The sequence below is a fragment of the Thermobia domestica genome, chromosome 2, assembly GCF_964235325.1.
Source record: "Thermobia domestica chromosome 2, izTheDome1.hap1.1, whole genome shotgun sequence".
Classification (NCBI taxonomy): domain Eukaryota; kingdom Metazoa; phylum Arthropoda; class Insecta; order Zygentoma; family Lepismatidae; genus Thermobia; species Thermobia domestica.
Window position 1 is genome coordinate 370,688,216 of NC_137455.1, and position 16,821 is coordinate 370,705,036.

The window sequence follows — 16,821 nt, forward strand, 5'->3', positions numbered from 1 at the left end:
AAAGCGAAACAGAATCTTTAGTTGTAAAAGTAGTTGTACATAGTGTATCATTTTATATTGTGACTGTATACTTTACACCTTCTTCTTCTATTGATAAGTATATGTCTTTTTATAACATGTTTGAGTCACATCTGGATTTTCAATATCATAATATACTAGTTATTGGTGATTTTAATTTACCTTTAATTAGTGATTCCAAATATGACTTACAAACCGGAGGTAGCGCCTACAAAAATTTGTTAAATTTTATGAACCTATACAATCTATTCACCTTGAATGACATTAAGAATAGCAATAACAAAACGCTTGATTTAGTTTTAACTAATATTTTAAATACTGTAGTAACTAGAGAATTAATGCCGATGGTACCTGAGGACAAACAACATCCTGCTCTAAGAATATTAATAAGTACAAAAAGTAATGTTAGTAGGGTCCAGAACGAAACTATTTATTATAACAATTTTCGAAGAGCAGACTTTCTTCAATTGTATAGAATGTTGCTTGATACGAATTGGTCTGCCTTGTACAATGCAGATTGTGTAGAACTAGCTATTAGCATATTTTATAATAAAATTAATGAGGTTTTCTCTAGTACGGTTCCGAAAATACGAAAAAGAACAAGTAGAAGATATCCATGTTGGTTTACTAAAGAAATCATTAAGATGCTAAAATTAAAAGATTACTATCGGAAACATTTTGCGATAGCGGAAGAATATAAGGAATTATTTAGGCAAACAAGGAAAAAAGTAAAAACCATGATTAGTAAAGCATACTCAAATTATTTACGAGAAATAGAAAATAATATAAAATCTGATCCAAAATCTTTTTGGAACTTCTTAAATAATAAAAAAGTAAATCGTAATGAAATGAACTGTTCAATGAAGTTTCAAGATGTTCCTCCTGAAACTACAAGTGATATAGCGGAAGGATTTGCTAGATATTTTCAATCTGTATACACAGATAGCTCTGTACAACATACAAATCACGAAAATATTCTACCTTTGTCACCGAACTCGTTATCATTAGGCTTAATTACTGATGTTGAGTATAAAAGTGCTATAAGAAAACTGAAACCAAAACGCTCATGTGGTCCAGATGGAATACCTCCATATTTGCTAAAAGCATGTTCAAATATCTTAATGCGACCGCTATGTGCAATCTTTAATCTTATAATAAGGACTCAAGTATTTCCTGAAGACTGGAAAATAACACGAATTTGTCCAATATTTAAGTCGGGTGATACGTGCAATATTGAAAATTACAGGCCAGTTGCTGTAATTTGCGCTCCGGCGAAGGTTTTGGAACATATCCTATATAGCAGAATTTTTAATCATGTAAAATGCTTTATAGATGTCAATCAACATGGATTTTACCCTGGTCGATCAACAACTACAAATTTAATTAATTTCGTTCAAGATATACACAGTTCATTCTCAAATAAAACTAGTACACACACGATTTACTTGGATTTTAGTAAAGCCTTTGACAAAATAAATCATAGCATACTTTTAAATAAATTATCATCATATGGATTAACTCAACCTTTTTTAAATTTAATTAAATCATACTTATCTAGAAGGAAATATTTTGTTCAATACAAACAATCGAAATCATTAGAATACGTAGCTACCTCGGGAGTACCTCAAGGATCAAATCTGGGTCCATTATTTTTTCTATTGTATATTAATGACTTACAGTTCTCAATAAAACATTCCAAATACCTTATGTATGCAGACGATGTAAAATTATATAAAGAAGTAAGGTGTATTACAGATACAATAGAACTGCAAGAAGATCTTGATTTAATATATAAATGGAGTGTAGAAAATAAACTTAACCTTAATATTAAAAAATGTGCATTTATAATAATGTCAAGAGCGAAAGAGCGTATTAATTGTTATTCATATACTCTTAATGGTGAAAACATGGAAGAAATTACCACATGTAAAGATTTAGGGGTAAAAATTACACGCAATTTATCATTTGATAACCATATCACTGAAGTGGTTCTTTATGCCTATAGACAGCTTGGTTTCATTATACGGAACACCAGAAATTTAAATGATGTTGTAGCTATTTCTATGGTGTATAATAGCTTGGTTCGGACCAAACTAGAATATACATGCGTTGTTTGGGCTCCATATTATAAATCTCTTCAGGATAAAATAGAAAGTATTCAAAAGAAATTCCTAAGGTATCTCTATTTTAAAACAATGGGAGCTTCCGCTATAAGAAACAAAATATCGTATAAAACCCTTCTAGATAAATTTAACTATGTCAGTTTGAGTAACAGACGTGAGTTTTTTCAACAATTATTTCTCTATAAAATTATGAATTCTTATGTTGACAATAGTCATTTCTTACAAAAAATTAAACTCAATGCTAGACCAGGCTATCTACGTAAGCGACATCTGTTGACTGTAGATGTTCCAAGAACTGAAATGTATAAAGGCTCACCATTATATAGAATGTGCAGTAGGTTTAATAGCATATCAGTATTAAACAAAGATCTAGATATAGCATTACCTCTGTCTCTGTATACAAAGAAGTTGAAAAATATATTGTATTAGAATGTGAATACATGTATTTGCATATACATGTGTAAACCAATTGTTAGACTGTTAATGGTTTCTTGTAATACTCTTCACGTTTAACGGTTTATACTCTTACCATAGTTATTATTGTCTTTGTCAAATATCTACAGGAATTTGTCCGTATCATTATATTCACTGTTATGCATAATATTATATTATATGAACTATCTATATTATGTACCTTCTGTAATTGGAGATTCTATTCTCTGTTGAAGGACAATAAATAAATAAATAAATAAATAAATAACATTGAACAAGCATCAATAGATGATTAAAACTCATGCATTGCGTAGAAAACAGGATTTGTTGTAATTTAAACGGTAGTACATTTCGAATAGATGCAATCACTCTAGATTCAGATTGCAATGGATTTACGATTTTTAATTCATTATACGTATTCACAACAAAATCAACAACAGATTTGTGCAAGCGAGGATTAAAAGGTTGATTTCTAATCGTAGCGTCTCTGTTTGCAAGCAAAAAGTCATTCTCACAATTTGCGATCAACGCTGCTTTGAATTCCTCATATGTATTGACGTGTTCACGTACTGCCTTAAACCATAAAGAACACGGTGGAAGTAATAAATGAGGGATTAGTTTCATATATTGAGATTTATCTATACACATTATACTACATTCGTCCTGAAATTTTTCTAGGAAAGAAGTAGCATTTTCATTACATCTACCACTAAACTTACTCATAGCACGTATTTCGCTCATTTTTACACTTAACTTTACATTTCTTTCACCGTTTCGCGTTCGTGTTGAGTGAAAATTTCTACCTACTGCGTTATGTGTGGTTCCACCATCTCTTCTCCGCCCATCTGTATTCCTTGGTTGAATTCTTTCCAAAATAATATCCTCATCGGATGGGTTGCTTGAGGAAGAGATAACGCAAGGTCCTTGTCGATCTGCTTCGGGTGAATGCGAGGTCATCTCTTGTGAATGAGGGAACTCCAAACGATCATTAACCATGTTGTTGTTGTATGCGTTGTCTTTAATCTGTAACGTCCTGATTTCCTTCTGTAAGGTAGATATCAATTGTGTATTTGCACGTATTTGGTTAGAATTATCTGTCACCTGAATCTTTTGCTGACGAACAGAAGATTCGATTACTTCAAAATCTTTTTTTTACAATATTAACTTCTTGGATTACATTATTGTAATTATCCTTGCAATCTTCAGATAATCTTTTTAACTTCTCGTCGAATTGTAACGTGATGTCTGTCACAGCTTGTATTACAGATTGTTTCGCTTCTTCGGACTTTTGATCTATTTGTTCTAACTGCCTACCCAATTCTTCATGCTGTCTCTCTAATCGTCCATTCAATTCTTCATACTGTGTTTCTAATCGTCCATTCAATTCTTCGGATTTTTGCTGTACCGTTTGTTTTAACTCTTTGGACATCTGAGTTAAATTTTGTTCTAGTCGTTGTTCCTGTCGCTGTAATGCTAGTAGAATTCTGTCTTCTAATGTCAACATTCCGGGTGCAATAGGAGCTATATTCTGCCCGTTGTTAGCATCATCAACAGTTTCATTCTCTACTGTCTCACCAATCATGATTTTTCTTGTAATTACTCTACCACTTCTAAGAATAGTTGAGTTCGTATTCATGAACCTTCTTACTAAGGTAAATTCACCCTTACTTTTGACTTCGGGATATGAATTTACAAGAATCCCGGGTGAGGTAAACCAAAAATTTTACAACGACTCACCAAAGGTAGCCGTTAACCCTGGTTCAGTTATATCTTCAGTGGCAATAATCGTTTTCACCTTAAAATATTTTCTGAAGTTATATTCACTAGTATGCTCACCTTTTCTACTGAAATTACAAGTCCATGATGAGTATTAAATAATTTATTCTTTGATTCCTTTTTAATGTATATTCACACTAACTGACTTGCAATCAAACGTGTCCACTGAGTATCTATAAACAACGACATAGCAACCAACTATAGAATAATGTATATTTCTTATATATTAAAACATTCTTCTTTTATTATTTTTAATTAACATTATAACAGGTATAGTGCTTGTGTAAAAGCACTTTCTGCCCGAGATATATGTAATTATGAGCCGATACAAAGTATCTCGTTATATATTCGGTTGGGTTCTGGAATATACGGTTCTGCGGTGAGTATCTCCCTTTCTCCACGCACATTTGTTTTTGACTGGGTGTTAAGCAAATCGTCAAAGAAATCTTTCCATCTATTTAAAATGCTATCTGTATCAGTGAAAACTGTTCCATCAGCTTTCCTTAATGTATAAGCACGAGGTTGATAGCCTTTCTTAAATCCGTTGATCTCTTTATACATGTCTCGAATGTTTTTATTTTTACTATTATTTTCAAGTTCTTAAATTTTAGCTTTCAAAAAATCGCATTTCTTTGTTTGGAAGTTTCCCGCCTGATATCGACGAAATTTTGTGTAGTTATTTCATTCGGATTTTTTAGCCAACATAATTTTGCCTGTTTTCTCTTCTCTGCTAGATCGAACCATGGTTTGTTCCTACGCATTTCCGTGCACCAATTTTACTTTTGAGAGAGGATGCTTCGTAAGCAAAGAAAAGAATTCAATTGCTGGAATATTTTTCTCCATAATCTTAAGGTTACATCTGTTAACTAAAGAGTATATGACATGCGTCAGATTTCTGTAACGATACATGTAGTGTTATTGAGATTATCATCATTTTGCTCAAACAGTATTGTTGCGTCATACATAATTGATATTCTTTCTTCATAGTTTTGGGTAAGTCATTTATATTATTATATTATTATAAAACAATTTTAACGTTGATCTTTGTGGATGCCTAATTAGAAATATACCAATTATAAATATGCGTGTATTCAGATTTAAGAATGTGTTCACGGCAGTGATTTGTAATACTGATATGTACAACTACTTCACCTACATCGCCTAATATATAATATACTCCACAACAGTTGATCAGATTCATCTACCGTAATATGAGTTTCATCTCCCTTCTCTAGAATAAGGAGTACTTAGTATTTTGTTTCGAGGGGCTATGCCCAACACAAGGAAGGAAGTCAGAGTGCAATTGCCCATCTGAGTTTGAGAATTAAATATATTTTGATTTATGCATAAATTGAAGTTATAGTGGCAAGAATTGCAGACCGATAAATCCTATATATGATATGATACAAAAACTTATGAGTGAATCTAACCCTTTATTCTATTCATACAAGAAAAAAGAAGCATCCTCTTGGCCTTCCTAACTTCCTTGACTAATTATTCCCCCGGTTTGATTTTCTTTAATTCAAATATTCCCTTCTTTTAAAAATAACTAAACGATATATTTTTTCCTTTATTATAATAACTAAAGTCCTGTCATGTTGATATCCGCGCATGTTGGTGTGGAACACCAGTTTCGCTTATCAACTCCTCTTAGTTTTGGTGTTACTGATGACGGCCGACTTGAATCACAACTGACAACGGTCGATAAAGTATGATAGGCGAAATGAAAGAAAACGTCCAGAAAAAGAAACAGAAAAGTAGAAAGGACGAAAGAAAGAACAAAAGAACGCAGTTCTTACATAGAATGAAATTTGACAAATACAGTATTATTTCTGAACAAAGAGCATAAGAAAATGGAAAGTCAATTGCATTCTTAGAAATGGTAAGAAGGATTATTGTTGTACGTGGAATGCGAAAAACTAACAAATTTATTTCGGGGGGGGGGGGACTTGAGCCCGATAGCCTCCTAAATACGCCACTGAAGACAATTCTGCTCCTGTGATTCTTCACAGCATTGTTTTTCAACTTCATAAATATTTTGAACATCGCTTATATATATATATCTATATCTATCTATCTATCTATCTATCTATCTATCTATCTATCTATCTATCTATATATATATATATATATATATATATATATATATATATATATGAGAACGGTCTTACTCGTCCCAACCAATGTTGAAGACAGATTTGCGCCGATGCGTCCTACCCTTATGCCGTGTAAGCTAAAGGATATGGTAATGATAAGAATGAATGAAAAATAGTGTAATGAAGAAAATGGGAGGAAGAAGAACCCCGAGAAACCTCAGACACACTGTGTTTGTCCACCACAGAATCCACTTCGCGCGAGGAAATTCTGAAGTTCAGGAAACACAAATATAACATCAATTTATAATTTTTATTGTGAAGATCCGAGAAAGTAGCTGCACAGAGACTGACTTATATACATACTTGTTTCTCTTTGACATAATTACAACTGAAGTCATCAGAGTAGATTGTAATTAATTTCTTAATTGTGACACTGTCATCCAAAGTGTTTACTCTGAGAATAGCTTGAAAAGTCAAGTAAATATATCTCATTTCTGTACACCGAGAATCCACCTGAGATACGATCTTGTGTACGATTACATCAAAAAGCCAATATTTTAAATTGTTCTTCTCTGATTTCTTCTCGGAGTGGTTCAGTATCAAATGCGGGATTCAATTTCTTACATTGATATGATCTAGATTTTATCTTCAAACGTCCGGAAGAATTAATGGTTGTAACTTAGAGAAATGTAACCTACCCGTTTCTTCTGCCATAGGTTTTATAGTCTTAAATCGTACACAGGGCTCCCTTGTGGCTATTTGGATAGCGTACGCGCCTTTGGTATGGGAGACCCGGGTTCGATTACCGGCGGAAACTCATGTGTATCGGAAACTATGTTAAGTTGTAGGCCCAAGGCTCATAGTCTTCTGCTGAATGGGATGCTTAACTCAAATCCACTCCAATTCATGTACATTCCATCTTGTTTCAGAAATGCTATGGAGGGATTGCCGACCCTTATATTTTAATAATCTCTGTGGGACAAATTTGATTTTCAGTCTTAGCGTCCCGTTCATCATCGAGGCTATATGAGACGTGGACCTACAATTTAACGTGGAATCCGAACCAAATAAGCTCCTGCCAAGAATCGAACCTGGGTCCCTACGCTAACCGCTCATCCACTAGGGAGCTCTTTGTGTGGACTTGAATATACCCCAGTAACTATACATAAGTCACTAAATTTTTGTATTACCAATAGACTAAATTTTTCTCCTTTCACCAAAGGTGTTTAAAAGATCGCTAAATCCAGATTTTTAAATCTAATTTTAACTTGATCTCTAGAAAGGTTATGAAATATATACATATATATCTCGCGTATCGCGCTCCCTCTAGAAGGTTTGGGTCCCCATTTATCGGGATTCCTATACCCCCTTATTGTTAGTCTTGATGATATGCCTAGATTTAACGTTGGCTACACAGTCGAACACAAACAAATTGTAGGCAATATCAATTTTGAAAATGCACTTGGAGAGTTTCTAAGCAAACAAATTATTATATTGAGTGCTTGAACTCACCTTGAATAAATTTAACTGTGGCGTGAACAGCTGATAGCGTAGTAACCCAATAATGTGCTTGGGACAATTCGTATTGTATGCATTCTGTTTATAATATAATAGATTTGATCATTATAATATGCTCATCTGGCAACCCTTAGCTTATAAGTCGATTTTGTATAAGTCTTCACGATTGTGGTATAAGATAAGCTAGAGAGAACAATACCGTGGCAAACAACACCAAAATGGAGTCATGGCAAACAACACGTAATAGCAATTTGATATTTTACATGGTTTAGGAGATGTGATAATGAATGTTAATGTTGGCAATACTGCTAAAAGTCGTGAAATTAGGAGAATATGTAGTAATCACGACTCCCAAAAACTGTTGGTCAAGTGTCAAAAGTACGAAAACAAACAACGATCGTTTTAAAAATTTCTCGCAACTACGTCATTTTAAGAAGTATTGCCAACTGTAACAAGTATAGTGTAATGTCCAAGAGGTCGGGCATCCGAAAAATATAACCTCAGTGCAGAAAGGGGGCAATCACTCCAGCAAATAACAAAAACATTCATTTTTAACAGTTATAAATTCATCAAAATTAACATATAAAAACAAACAAATTATCTCATTGCGTTAGAGCATGTACGATTTATTGAACTTTTACATCATGTCTCTCCGATCATCATAAAATAACCAACTTTTTTTTTTTTTTAACATATACTGAGTAAACGTTAATGTTATTTTAAATGGTTACCTCGTTCAAATCCTCAAATATCTGGGCGATGATTTGATTACTTTCTATTAATTACTTTCAGTTTGTTGCTTGATATTCATAAATACTTCCTTTCTGTATGCTTTTTACTAGACTATCCAGTTATTTGATGATAATACAAACAGAGTTCGGTGTTTTCCGTTTGGCAGATTTGTAAATTGGCAGATTTGGTAATTGGCAGATTTGGTCATTGGCAGATTTGGTCATTGGCAGATTTGGTAATTGGCAGATTTGGTAATTGGCAGATTTGTCAATTGGCTGATTTGTCCATTTTCACGATTGGCGCATATGGTCATTTTCGCGTTTGGCAGATTTGGTAATTGGCAGATTTGGTAATTGGCGGATTTGTCAATTGGCAGATTTGTTCATTCTCGTCATTGGCGCATTTAGTCATTTTCGCGTTTGGCAGATTTGGTATTGGCAGATTTGGTAATTGGCAGATTTGGTAATTGGCAGATTTGGTAATTGGCAGATTTGGTAATTGGCGGATTTGTCCATTGGCTGATTTGTCCATTTTCACAATTGGCGCATTTGGTCATTTTCGCGTTTGGCGCATTTGGTAATTGGCAGATTTGGTAATTGGCGGATTTGTCATTTGGCGGATTTGTCCGGGTCCCAAGTTATTGTAGTTGATTTGAGTTTAGCTCCCGGTTCAGAAGCGAGACTATATGAGACGTGGATCTGACACTTAATGTGAGATCCGAACGAGATGAGCTCCCAGCGGGAATTGAACCCCGCTTTTAGAAGAGGCGTCTGACCTCAGTCAGCTTTTACTCATTAAGGCTTGAACCAATATTGTATTATATTTGGTATAGTTGAATATACCCATGCTTCGCACGGAGGCTGTATTTGGAAGTTAACGCCTGTGGGAGTATCACCATTGATCTCAGCGACCGCGAAAACTATGAATTCGACACTAATATCGGTCATTTTCTACTACTTTTACATGTCCCGGTAAACGCCCCCGTGAGACCCCCCTGGTTCGAATTTTGACAAAAACGTATATCTCTGGTCTGGAGCCTGGACCAAGGTATTCGTGACTAAAATTTGGTAACTCTCGGTCAATTTGTCTTGTTTCCAAGCCGGTTCCGGTAAACGCCCTCCCTGAGACCCTCCTGGTTGGAAATTTGAAAAAAAAAACTATTCGTCTTGATCTGGGGACTGGAACAAGGAACCCCTGACCAAAATTTGGTAACTCTCGGTCCACTCGTCTGGTCCCCAGGCCGCACACAGACAGACAGACAAACACACAAACTCTATTTTATTTATATTAGATATTTAAGATAGATTAGAAGGTTGGAAGCTGTGGTGAAAGTATTTACAAATTTCGTGACTTGGAAGCAATCAGGCCCGGTATGTACCAAACAGATCCGGAAGAAACAGGAGTATCCCGAGAAAACCCACGAGCATCATGTTGTCCACAATCTTACTTGGGCGGAGATCGAACCAGCGGCCCCACGCACCAGAGGTAAGTGCTCTACCACGGAAACACCATGCCTCCTAAAATTAAGTTACTAAAGAATGTTTGGTAAATCAGTTAACTTTTTCTTTTTTTTTTTAAAGAAAAAGTGGTAGAGCGCCTACCTCTGGTGCGTGGGGTCCCTGGTTCAATCTGTGACCAAGTAAGATTTTGGTGCACGACATGTGTCCATGAGTTTTCTGGGGTACTCCCGTTTCCTTCCACATTGCCATTCCACTAATTCTTCAATTATCGTGTACTTGCCTTAATCATTCGTCTCCCTTAGCCTAAAGGGCAAAGGCGCCCATGTTGTGGTTTCCAAGGGAGGGGGGGGGGCAAATATAAGCAAGGTTTCAAATATAGTTTCAAAATTTGCTGTAACTAATGTAAAAATTCTATTGGGCTTTCGATATTCCCAAGTACGATTTCCTCTCAGGGGGGGACAAGCGTCCCACCTGGCCCCCCTGATGGGCGCCCTTGCTAAAGGGTATAATCGTTGAACATCAAACTGAGTTTTTGTGTTTTCATTGCTTCTTAGACTATTTATGTTGTGTTGCGTAAACTGCATTTGTAAATGTATTATATTTTGTTAGTTTAGCCTAGATTCAGAGCTTTAAGTTTTAATATGTTCAATCAAATGAATACGTGAATTGATTTTCTCATACGCAATGTTTCTCCCAGACAAGTTTTTTTTTGTTTTGTTTTAGGGGGGCACTGCTCCCGACTCTAAGAGTGCCACGTCTATAATATAATAATAAATAGAATAGTACCAGCACTGCCCCCCAGAATACTAAGAGTGATCCCCCGAAACATTTTTTCTGAAAAAAAAAATGACTGCTCATACGTTCCCTTGCCTCAAGGAACAAAAGGTACAGTACTATCCCGCGAAATTATGCATTTTTTTGTGACAAATAATATAACTTCCGTTTTCAACATTTGTTTTCTACGTAACATTGTAATAATTTTAAGAGCTTTAGCAAGAAACCGTGTGTTGTTGTGGATTGAGCGTTCGGTGAACAGATTCCACCTCTCATATTATCTCTAATGCAACCGGAAGTTACAAAGAACTACTACTTCCGGTTTCAATATTGCGTAATTTGAACGTCTACAGTGTGAAACGAAGCTCACTTGCTACTCTATGTGATCAATGTTGAAATCGAAAATGCTTGATTTCAACCATTTCACTTTGAATAAAGAACTCCCGCGTGGCTAAGTGGTTAGCGTACACACCTTAGGAAAATTACACGAGGAGAAAAGCCATAATTGAAGAAATGCCACCAAAAGCCATTTAATATAATATTATACAAGTATTGCTATCGGTAAATGTTACTTAAAAATGTTTAGATACTTTATAAATTCATGTGTATACAGGGGCTTAAATAAGGGCCTCGCAGACCCCGCATTGCGGGGGCTTCAAGTCATAAGGGGGCCCCAAATCGTGAAGTGGGACGTAGAGAAGGGGCCCCACACCACGTTGTCTGCGGGGAGACCCCCAAGCCTTTAGTTACGCCACTGTGTGTATACCATCTTTGCACCATTACAGGCAATTGCTGTACTTCCATCCTCGCTGCAATCCGAGCAGTCACCAATGTTCAGTCTGTGCGTCATCTTCAATTAATTACTGGTTAGACCTGCAACAAACAACAATAACGTAACAATTACATAATGGCATGTAATGGCATAGAATAGAGCATAATATAACGGTAGAATTACTTATATTACATCATTTGTGAATTAAAATAGCAGTAAAATAAAAATAGGGTCATAATAGTGGATCTTTATAGTGGTATATAAAGACGAATACAGCAGTGAAATTGAAGTTTGACCTTGACTACTGGTCTTACATCCACAATCCGCTTACTGCAACTTTATTAAAGCTGTAATGTGGGAATCCGATTTGGTTGACAAACTAATACGGTTATGATTAGTTACCGGTACCGCATTTATTTTGTCAATTTGCTGTGGTTTGTTGATGTGTTATTGAATGAAGGGATCTAAGAAGGGGAGACATTACTAGTAGTTAATAAAAATTACTTAACAGGGTTGTCAGAACATATTCGTAACAACAGTAACAAAAAAAAAAAAAAATCAGTGTGTATACTCCATCTTACTCTATACCAGCGTTTCCCAACCTTTTTCAACTTGCGGCACACTACGGGTGTAACTTGAATTCTCGCGGCACACTCATAGATATTATTATTATTATTATTATTATTATTATTATTATTATTATTATTATTATTATTATTATTATTATTATTATTATTATTATTATTATTATTATTTGCAAATATAAAATGTCATGGCATCTTTTCTGTGATTACTGATCTTCTCACAGAGATGAAAGCTCGATCACTGGTTTTCCCCTATGCTAATTCATTATGCTTATTTTTTATTCTAATTTTAAAATAGAAAACAATTGCAATGAAATATAGGACTCAGATTTTTAAAAATACGCTTTCTTTTTCGAGAACTGTATCCAACCTTTCACTAAGAACGGAGATCACTAAATAACGAACGAACAAACAAATGTCTTGTACTTTTAACTTTGCTGTTTTAACCAAAACCGGTGCATATTATTGCAATCACACACCTTGCGATGCGTCGAAGTCAAAACACACCTATTGAACAAATTGTTGTTCTGTCATTCACGTGCGAATGAGTGTTCTACGAACGTTCACTTGACGCGTACCGTACAAGTGCTTCCAATTCTCGGTATTAGTATGACTCTCAATTGAAGCGTAACATAGCAGCTAGCCGTGGAAATGTGTACGAGCCGAAATACTGTCTGCTACACTGTAATAGATGTAGAATAATATATTACAATTACAGTAATTTTTTCCATGGTAGAAATTCATGTACATTTTTTCCCTATGTTTTGCAATTTGGTTGCTATAGAATTAATAATTTTGTTTCGATTTCCTCGCGGCACACCAGCGGTCCATTCACGGCACACCAGTGTGCCGCGGCACACCGGTTGGGAAACGCTGCTCTATACGATTGTTGAAATTATTGTGTGAACTGAAGGGAAACTCCATATTGCCAAGGGGGCACGGTGGCTCAGTGGTCGAGGAATTAACTCTGGTGTGTAGGTCTCTGGTTCGATACTCGACCAGTAAGCTTGTGGTGGACAGTATTGCCCTTGAGAGTTTTCTCGGGGTACTCCCGTTTCTTCCCAGTTTCTCATTCCACCAATTATTCCATCTTTGCTTTAATCATCGTCTCCCTTAGTCTAACAGGCATAATCATGGGACGTTAAACTCAAAGATTCTATTTTTGGCGTGGGAGACCCTGGTTCGATTCTCGGCGGGAGCTCATGTGGTTCGGATTCCACGTTAATCAGTAGGTCCACGTCTCATATAGCCTCGATGCTGAAAGGGACACTAAACTAAAATCAACTCAACTCAAAGATTCCATTTTCCAGATTCCCGGCGGGAGCTCATGTGGTTCGGATTCCACGTTAAGCTGTAGGTCCACGTCTCATATAACCTCGCTGCTGAAAAGAGACGCTAAACTCAAAATCAAATCAAACTAATCTTTGAATAAACGATTAATGTAGGGGACGGAATCTATTCTTGGGACGCTGAATCGATTCTAGAAAATCACTTCTGAATATATTTTATGGATTTTGTTCTGATACATGCAGTGGCGGATCTAGCCTGGGGCCGGGGGGCCTAGGTCCTCCCAGTTTTTGAATGACAAAAATAATATTATAAATAATAAGTTATTATTTATATATTTTTGAAAGTTTATAGTAAACTTATTCTATACGTATCATAGTCTGGATTCTGGCTGGCGCCCCCAGCTTTTAGCTTCTAGATCCGCCTCTGAATACGTGTCGACAAACGGACGAATGAACATTGTTGTTCTATAAGACTTCCGATAAGTGGCGTATTTAAGGAGGGGGGCTTCCAAGCTTAAGCCCTTCCGAAATTGTATTTACTATATTAAAATAAATTAAATATCTTGCAAAATATTCACATTTCCAGGACTAAGGTTAGCAAAGCTCCCCTGAAACAAAATCGTAAATACGCTACTGCTTCCGATATTTATGCGCGGTGTACTTTGGAAGTCTGAAAATTACTGTAAACATATTGCCATTATACAGGGCCGGATCCAGGATTCTCTGAGAGGGGGTGCACCAATAACTACCAGTACATTTAAATTAAATTTGTGTTTTTTAAATGCCTTCAGGCATCTGTGATGTGAATGGGCAGTGGCGTATTATGGGGGGGGGCTTCCGGGCTTAAGCCCCACGAAATCTCACTTACTATAGTAAAGTATATGAAATATCTTGCAGAATTTTCACATTTTCAGGCAAAGCCCCTCCCGAAAGTTAGCAAAGCCCTCCCCGAAACAAAATCGTAAATACGCCACTCTGAATGGGGAATTCCTTTGGAAATACTAAGTGTCTGCTCTCGATGAATTCTTTTCCTTCAACCTTCAGAAAATTGACTTCAACTATTGATTTTGCAATACTCACTGCTAGCTTCCCACTTTAGGTAGTGCATATTTACAACGAAGGGGAGGATGCACGTGCACCTTTAACTCCCCCCCCTAAATCCGGCCCTGCTATTATAGCTTTATCGTGATCGTGGGCTGAGCTCCTGAAAAATAAAGCTATGCCACTCATTTTATATGTCATACATTTGTGATGCCGTAGTCTCAATAATGCTCGTATCATTGTTTACTGATCAAGTAGTTTTTCCTGAATTCCAGCCGTTAAAAATGTTGAGTACAACTACATCCTGTTATATAAGATGCTATGCAGTATTGTTCGTTTGTGTTCATTGTTTTGGCGTCTCGCCTTGAACTGATGGTTAAGCATATTGGCAAGAGGAACTGATATAGCCAATAAAACAGCGGATATACTTACGTAACATCAGAGATCGTATAAATATAGAGTATCTCATTTCTCGCCACAGCTACATTCTTTTTTCTTCAATTAAAACCAAGAAATAGAATAACACTGGTGGACAAATGGATCAAATAATTTCCCTCTCTTCCCCCCCAAAAAAAAAAAAAAAAAAAAAAAAAGCAAAAGTTTATTGAGTGATTTTTAGTTTTGGAATTATCAATGAATATAGCTTATCAACCAAAACTCCTTACTCTGTTCGTGTGCTCGTCCGCCTAGACGGAATAACCCTCCCTCAGTCCAGTGTTCGTAGTTTCTTCAACAAAATTTCCCTCAACTGACACAATTTTTCCCCCCTTTTCTTATTAAATTTTCAATAGTTTGTTGATTGTCCAATTCCTATGACAGAAGTTGTGTGATAAGATATATTAAAGGAAGTGCCAACCACATTTCTTTTGATCATTTGTTTTTCACTTCTTCTTCTTCTTCTTTTTTACTTTTCCGTATCCTTTTTTTAACAAAAAAATATACACAAATACATCGAACCAACAATATATATACAATATGTATAATGTTAGTTTTAGCATACAAGGTGTTAATGATTAAATATGTCATCTTTCCATGTTACACATAATGTGTAACGTTTTAGTGTAAGATTCCTTAAGTTCTACGTAAATTAAAGTGTCAGAAATAAGTTTTGTATGTTGAATTATTGTTTGTATAATAGTAATTTAATATTTTAAAATGTTTGTAATAATAATGAAATGTAGCCAAAACTAATTGTCTTTTCTGTTTTTACTTTGTTTTCAGATTTTGACAAGGAAACTAAAGGATGTGACTACGAAGAGGCAATCAGACTTGCAGGTTAAATTATTTTTATTCCTCTTAAACAAGTAGATAGAACTAGGTGTTCACTAAGCTCTGAATTAAGGATAAGAGAAAACTCATATAGCTGAGCATGTTAATATACACGGGTGGAAACGCATTTTAAAACATTACGTACAGCTCACAGATGACGAGAAGAACCCTAGCAGAAGTAGTGTGACGTAGGTAGGGGCTCGCCCACTTTTCACACGGGGTTTTCAAATGACACCACAGAATAGCACACAGATAACTACCTGGAGTAGCAGACGACATCTAAATATAGACCACACCTCAAAAACCGAAAATGGACTTGATCGTGTCTTGATCTTTCTCCGCTACCCCTGTTTTAGGGTTCTTCTCGTCATCTGTGAGCTGTATATACAGTATATGAACGCCAAAAGTGGGGCAGGGTTCCCAGTCCCCTGGTTCACGAAAATGTATACGTAATATAGCAAACCACGTACATTAAATACCAGATGTAATATAGCAACCATAGAATGGGCCCCGTAGAAAATTTTCTTTGGGCGCCCATGCGTATAGATATACTATCCGATTCGAACAAAATTCACATCTCAGAATATTTGTCTGTAGAGGTCATATTGTTTGTAGTTTTAAGGTCATCAGACGATACGACAGATGTACTGGTTTGCGAATCTGTTGTGCGTGGATCACAAATTAAGCTTTTAATACCAGGACAATGGCAGCAAACGCTAGCGTGCCCATATAGTGTCTTTGTGAGAGGCTGAGTGGTCGTTCTGTAGAATTGCTGCTCGCTTTAATAGTGACGTGTCAGTGGTCTATCGATGGTATATGCGACGGAATGCAAAAGGTCTTTCGCGACGGACCGGAAAGACCTGGACAGAATAATCATACTGTTCCCCGTGCCGTAACTGATAGACGGCGACATCCAGTACAATCACAGACACTATCC

At 36.0% G+C, this 16,821-nt stretch overlaps 1 protein-coding gene across 2 annotated transcripts in view; it reads left to right on the forward strand.

The window, feature by feature from the left end:
• Window positions 1–16,821, forward strand: part of LOC145678840 (synaptic vesicle glycoprotein 2B-like) — a 138,284-nt gene that overhangs the window by 73,879 nt on the left and 47,584 nt on the right. For both annotated transcript variants that reach the window (XM_081749399.1, XM_081749398.1), the window contains exon 2: window positions 15,837–15,890. Coding sequence is in view for 1 of the 2 variants with exons in the window: in XM_081749398.1 (XP_081605524.1) it covers window positions 15,837–15,890 (54 nt within the window). In the remaining variant the exon portion in view is untranslated. The remainder of the gene's footprint in view (window positions 1–15,836; window positions 15,891–16,821) is intronic.